Source organism: Leptopilina heterotoma, unplaced genomic scaffold, assembly GCF_015476425.1.
Source record: "Leptopilina heterotoma isolate Lh14 unplaced genomic scaffold, ASM1547642v1 Lhet_242, whole genome shotgun sequence".
In the NCBI taxonomy this organism is placed as follows: domain Eukaryota; kingdom Metazoa; phylum Arthropoda; class Insecta; order Hymenoptera; family Figitidae; genus Leptopilina; species Leptopilina heterotoma.
The window spans coordinates 228,588-234,551 of record NW_025110957.1 but is presented as its reverse complement, the minus strand read 5'-3'; the positions used below and the strand labels follow the sequence as shown (position 1 = coordinate 234,551).

At 32.8% G+C, this 5,964-nt stretch overlaps 2 protein-coding genes across 2 annotated transcripts; one reads left to right on the top strand and one right to left on the bottom strand.

Annotated features, from left to right (window-relative positions):
- Positions 1 to 454: 454 nt before the first annotated feature.
- Positions 455 to 1,608, top strand: LOC122503064. The gene is made up of 2 exons (XM_043613486.1): positions 455 to 1,451; positions 1,526 to 1,608. The coding sequence occupies exons 1-2, from the start codon at positions 455 to 457 to the stop codon at positions 1,606 to 1,608; spliced, it is 1,080 nt and encodes a 359-aa protein (XP_043469421.1).
- Positions 1,609 to 2,316: 708 nt separating this feature from the next.
- Positions 2,317 to 5,628, bottom strand: LOC122503046. Its single transcript, XM_043613453.1, has 3 exons — positions 5,426 to 5,628; positions 3,546 to 5,216; positions 2,317 to 3,189 (listed from the first exon to the last, which is right to left on the bottom strand). Exons 2-3 carry the CDS (start codon positions 4,843 to 4,845, stop codon positions 2,891 to 2,893), a joined length of 1,599 nt encoding a protein of 532 aa, XP_043469388.1. The 5' UTR covers positions 4,846 to 5,216; positions 5,426 to 5,628; the 3' UTR covers positions 2,317 to 2,890.
- Between the last annotated feature and the right edge of the window lie 336 nt (positions 5,629 to 5,964).

Sequence of the window (5,964 nt, the reverse complement as noted above, 5' to 3'; positions counted from 1 at the left end):
TAACTTGCAATGTATCTGGAAATCAGCTGTCATGGTATACAAAATATTTCTCCTCAAATATCAAAACTATTCGTATGGTGGGGTGGATTTTACGATTCATAAAAAATGCACGAGTTAATTTAGTGGAACGTCAACAAGGTGAATTAACAGTGAAAGAGTTGGATATTGCAGAAAATTGTGTTTTAAAAATGACTCAATGTGATTCTTTTAAAAATGTAAAAAATGAAAAGATTGCATCCTTGAATCCTTTCATTGATGACCTTGGTTTGATTCGTTTAAAGACTCTGATTTCTAATAGAGATGATTTGAGAGATTTCTGATACCCTATTGTTCTTGACTGTTGTCATCCGCTGGTGATCAGATTAATTGAATATAAAAACAAACTTCTCAATCATGCAGGAGTTTCTATTGTGCTGAACAATTTACGAGAAAAATTCTGGATCCTTAAGGGAAGATGAACTGTAAGAAATGTGATGATAAGCGTGTTTTTTGCCGACGACATAAAAGTAATCCAGCACAGCCACCACCAGCAGTTTTACCAGAAGAAAGAATTCGAGATGCAAAAGTTTTTGAAATTGTTGGAGTGGATTTGGCTGCACCGATTTTCTTGAAGGATGGTACGAAGGCGTGGATATGTTTGTTCACCTGTGCCATTTACAGGGCTCTTCATCTGGAATTGGTCACAACATTGTCAACAGAGGGTTTCCTTGAAGTATTGCGTCGCTTTATAGCACGAAGAGGACGACCGAGAAGAATATATAGTGATAATGGGACAAATTTCAGAGGATCTGATAACATGCTGCAGAAAGTGAACTGGTCGAAAATCACGGATTATAGTGCGATAAGGAAAATCGAGTGGAAATGTAACCCGCCCTCAGCACCATGGTGGGAAGGTTGGTGGGAGTGTCTTGTGAGAATTGTCAAAGATTTTTTGAAAAGAGTTCTTGCCAAGTCCTGCTTAACCTATGAGGAAATGAACACTGTTTTGTGTGAGTGTGAGTCAATTATTAATTCCTGCCCTATCTCATACATGAGTGATGATCCGTTACAACCAGAACCACTGTCACCAGCGATGTTTCTCCAGGAGATAACGGAAACTGGTACTCCAGATTTGGACCAAATTGACGAAGTTGACCTCAAAAGAAGAGTTAAATATCGACAAAAAGTCAGAGACGATTTGCGTCGTAGTTTTCGTAAAGAGTATTTAGGACAGTTATCGAGAAAAATGAAACAAGCGAGTGATTGTGTAGTCAAAGTGGGAGATGTAGTGCTGGTGGGGAGTGATAATGACAAACGCTTGAATTGGCCCTTAGCATGTGTGACATCGGTGATTGCCGGTAGAGATGGTGAAAATCGAGTTGTAAAATTAAAAACAGCATCAGGAGAATTGGTTAGACCTATTCAACGAGCATTTCCTTCAGAATGTTCAGATCGTGGTGCATTTAAAGAAAGTATAGTGTTAATATCTGTAAAAAAATCCCTAAAATTGAGAGAAAAATGTATAAAGCAAGATAATGTGTTGAAGTGCACGACGAAAGTGAATTGAAAAAGAAAAATCCTGTTTACACTCGAAGTGGACGTTTGGTAAAAATACCAGAGAGATTATAGTTATCCCTAAAAAGTATAATTTAGTTTTGTAAAATTTAATTTTGTAAAATCTGATTTTGAAAAAAAATGTGATTTTGAAAATTATTATATTGAATTGACAAAAAAATCCAGGCGGAATGCGAGTACTCCTAATAAAGTCGGCTGTAGACGCAAATTAGGTTAATATATATTGAAAAATTTCTAAGTAGAATGGTTATGCTTAATCCAAAAAGTATTTCTTGGGGACTCTTTTCGAAGTGCGTAAGGCCAATAGGGCAGGAGTATAAACAAGAAACAAAACAAAAATAATTGTTCAAACAATCCTGTAATTGTTATAAACAATTTACTTTGCAAAAGTAAAATTATGGAATTTTTAAAATTAATTTTAAAAACTTCCGGATGTCCTAGAGGTCTGAAATTTTTTATGCAAGTTCAGAACTGATAACTCTACAATAATCCATAGTTATTTGTTGACTTGCACAACCAGGTTGCTGATGACGGGTATACTTGGGGATCATCTTCGAGGAATTAAGTCGAATTTTTTGTAAACGGTTTAGGCATTCATTTTAAGATTTAGGGGAAATAATTATTCTTGACACTTAGACAACTAGGTCGCAGATGACGGGTATACCTGGAAATCATCTTCGAGGATTTATATAAAATTTTTCATTAATGGTTCCCTTTCTTGTCCAGCTGACTGTAAAATGTTTGAACAACAACAAAATAAAGATAAACTAAATTAACTTTACCTTCAGTTTATCCCCTCCCGAATTTTCAGATAAATGGATGCTTTGCTAATATTTGGACATTTGAACGAGACAGGGTATTACGAGCAGCGTCTTTCCTACCTACCTTTTACTAATTTCACAACTCATCCTTCGGTGTCCGTATCTTGAATAGTTATTTCTGGATTTTCGGGAGATAAGGGCAAATATAAAGAACCATAAATGTTAGAAAAATTGATCTTTTTTCCTTTAATATTCCAAATATTATCTTTTAACCTTATGTTAACAGATATTCACTTATTAATACTCTTTATTGTATTGTAACTTTATTGCAGCACAGACTTCTCAAGTAAACTTCAAATACTGTATGGTAACTCTTTGGTTACGGAAAATAATATGTTACTATTCTAAGCATTATATAGTAATGTTATGGCTGCTAAATAATCTCAAACGAAAATAAACATATATCAAAAATTACCTCAAATAAACTTGAAAATTATAATAAAATGAAACCAAAAAAAAAATTAAACTCAAGAGAACGAAAGAAAAAAAAAAGAAACAAAAACTATATGGGGATCCTAGGGGTAAACCCTAAGCCCTAGTCGGCTCTTGGGCAGTCTTTCGCCTGGTGTCCTCGCTGTTCGCACTTCTGACACCACATTCTCCGGAATGCGGTATCCACTAAGGCAGGTTGGAAATGGCGTCGGCGGTTTTCTGCCTCTTGCTCTGCCTCCCAAGTCTGGTTTAACACCTCCTCCAGAACAATTTTGGCTGTAGCAGTGGCCTCCTTTCTTAAGACCCTTTTCTCCTCCTGGCAGGCGGCTAGCCACTTTTGTCGCCGTTGATAGGCCTCTTCTGCTTCTCTGGTCCTGCGTTCCTGCACGGTGGTCAGGAAGAGATTTTAAATGAAGTGAAAATGTAGAGAAAATCTGTTTACATATATTTATTGTCTACATAACTACAAACAAGAATCACTTTAACTCGCCTTTTTATTAGATCATTTATAGGTTTTAGAACATTTTAAAATTTTAATTTTCAAAAAACTTGAAAGTTGACACCATGCAAGGTGTTTTAAATAATAAAATATATTTAAATAACGAAATCGATGTTATAAATGAATAGATGAGAATGAAACGACAGCTTTCTTCAACATTGATGAATATGATGGATGATTTATCGAATTTACTTTATATTTGTTCCAATGAACTAAAAATTCCCGGTGTATGGATTCACCTGCTTGTTCTGACCAAATGCCTAATCCATCTCCATCAAGAAATCGAAGGCAATCTTGAAGGTGTTTTGAAATTACGTGAATTTTCAGTGTTGTTGAGCATTCAGTCGCTTCATAAATTGTTTTAAACTCCCTTATATTTTTATCTAAATCTTTTCTAATTTTTTTGACCGAAAAACAACTCGAGACTACTTTGTCCATCGCTTTAAATGCGTTTATGTAAGGAAGCAAGCGAAGCCGACCAACGTTTTCATAGATAATTTTATCATCCAATAAATCAGCAGACTTGAGTAGTTTGCGACAAGCATTTCCTTCAAACACTCTTCCATGATAATTTTTAGAAGAAAGAGATAATTTTTCTGGCCACAAAAATGCTACTTTAGATGTAAGAAGAGGAACTAACCCGTCAAAAAATAAATGATTGACAAAGCCTTGAAGTAGATGCAATTCGGGAACCACGCATTTATCAACTACAAACTTATCATCTTCTTCATCGTAAAAGAGAGGTTCATTAATATTGCTGTAAGACTCTGGAGCTTTCTTTTTATTTTTTTTTAACTTGACAAAAGTCTCATAGTCTTTTCTTATATCTCCATAGGTTCTTAATTTTGCAAAATCGCCTTCTGCACTAACAATTACATCATCTTCAGCACACGATTTTTTTGATTCTTTCAATTTGATGAAGCAATATGGGCAGGGATATGTAGCAGATGCAGTTTGTAACCCATTAACTATGAGCATTAATTTAAAATCAGCTACAAATTTAAATGGAATTTTATTAATACCTGTTATTTCAAATAGTGTCTTCAAATTTTCGTAAGATTCTTTTATATCAGGGACGATGCACAGCATTAATAGTTTTTTCACACTTGTTAATTTTGCTTCTGATTTAACGTTAACTTTTTCGCATTTAGACTTAAATATTTTTTCCTTAGGCTCATAATTATCATCTTCACTGCTACAATCAGCATCAATTATTGATTTATAATTTTCAGGAATTATCGAGATACATATTTTAAAAAATCCCTGTCCTCCGTCAGCCATAACTTTAAGTTTGTAATGTCCAATTAAATTTCGTGACTCAATTGCAGCTTCCACTAATTCCGATGCATCGGCCCATATCACTGGTCTCTTTTCTTTTGTCTTCGATGTTTCAAATTCAAATGTATTACTACTTTTATATATTTCTTTTAACGAGTTAATTTTTTCACTTATATGGCAATGATAATTAGTAGGCACAGATTTTCTACCAGTTTGTGAACGAACAAAAGTGGTCAGTTTTCTCATTTGATTTGATGACATATTATTTTCTACAAAGTAATTATCTAAACTTTTTTCAGAAAAAAAAGTTTGCTTATCTTTTTTTTCCCCATTCAGTAAAACTTGAATTTTCTTCCCTTTGTCATTACTAAGTTCCAGTTGAACGTTTTTAATTACTTTATGTTCTGCTGAAAATGTTCCATTATTCGCTTTCTTCCGCAAAACATTAGAAATAATTTAATCCTGCTCTTTTTCAGGCAATCTGTCAATTAAATTAATAATAACTTCCTTGCAGGGTGCAGACTTTGTATCGATAGGTTGTAATACATTTTCAGGATTTACTTTCGGTTTAAGTTTACTATGAAGACCGTTGCTTTCATCAATTTGTATCGATATTTTCTTATTACCTCGACCTTTTAAAGTATTTAAAGGAAAATTATTTAATATCATTTATATCGTATATTTAATTATTATTTATTATTTACTATGATATATATCATAGTGAAACGTCGATAATAAATTTACATTAAATTTTGAGAAATGAAAAAGACCCTACAATAAAATCTACGAACGCCGTTTTTCTGTAATATTATTATTATATACATAAGAAGAATTTATTTACCTTTTAAAGGCTTTTTATGAAATTTGGTTCTTGCAGTTAAACATATATAACACTGACAAATATTATTACTATTTTGCTCTTGATGTCGAGTAACATTATTCAAACGCAAATCTTCATAATTTGGCATTATCGGCAATGATCTTATTTTTATTTCCTTTTCGTGCTCATAAAGAGTCGTTTGACAAGTGCTACATATACTAAGCGGAAAACGTTCATCATTCACAGAATAACTTTTATTTATGTATTTTTTTAACAAATCACATAGTTTTGTGGTGATTTGAAATTTTTCCGCTTTTGCATTACCAAAAATTATTTTTTTTCCACATAGCGCACAGATTTTATTTCTATTTTGATCGTGACTATTAATACTATTCAAACTTATCATCTTTTTATAATAATTTACACCTCACTTTATGAAATTAGTTAATTCACCTGTCTTAAAGGTATTTTATGTAAATTGCATTTGAATTATATTAAAACCATTTAAATAGTCATACATTTTATGTCAAAATGTAAACAAAATGCTTTTGTTTTGAAAT

Excerpts from the sequence above, each read along its gene's own strand:
- LOC122503064 (XM_043613486.1), top strand. The coding sequence starts at position 455 with ATGAACTGTAAGAAATGTGATGATAAGCGTGTTTTTTGCCGACGACAT. Across the intron at positions 1,452-1,525 it reads TCGTGGTGCATTTAAAGAAA|TGCACGACGAAAGTGAATTG; the intron begins GTATAGTGTTAA and ends AATGTGTTGAAG.
- LOC122503046 (XM_043613453.1), bottom strand. The coding sequence starts at position 4,845 with ATGTCATCAAATCAAATGAGAAAACTGACCACTTTTGTTCGTTCACAA. Across the intron at positions 3,190-3,545 it reads CATTTGGTCAGAACAAGCAG|GAACGCAGGACCAGAGAAGC; the intron begins GTGAATCCATAC and ends ACCACCGTGCAG.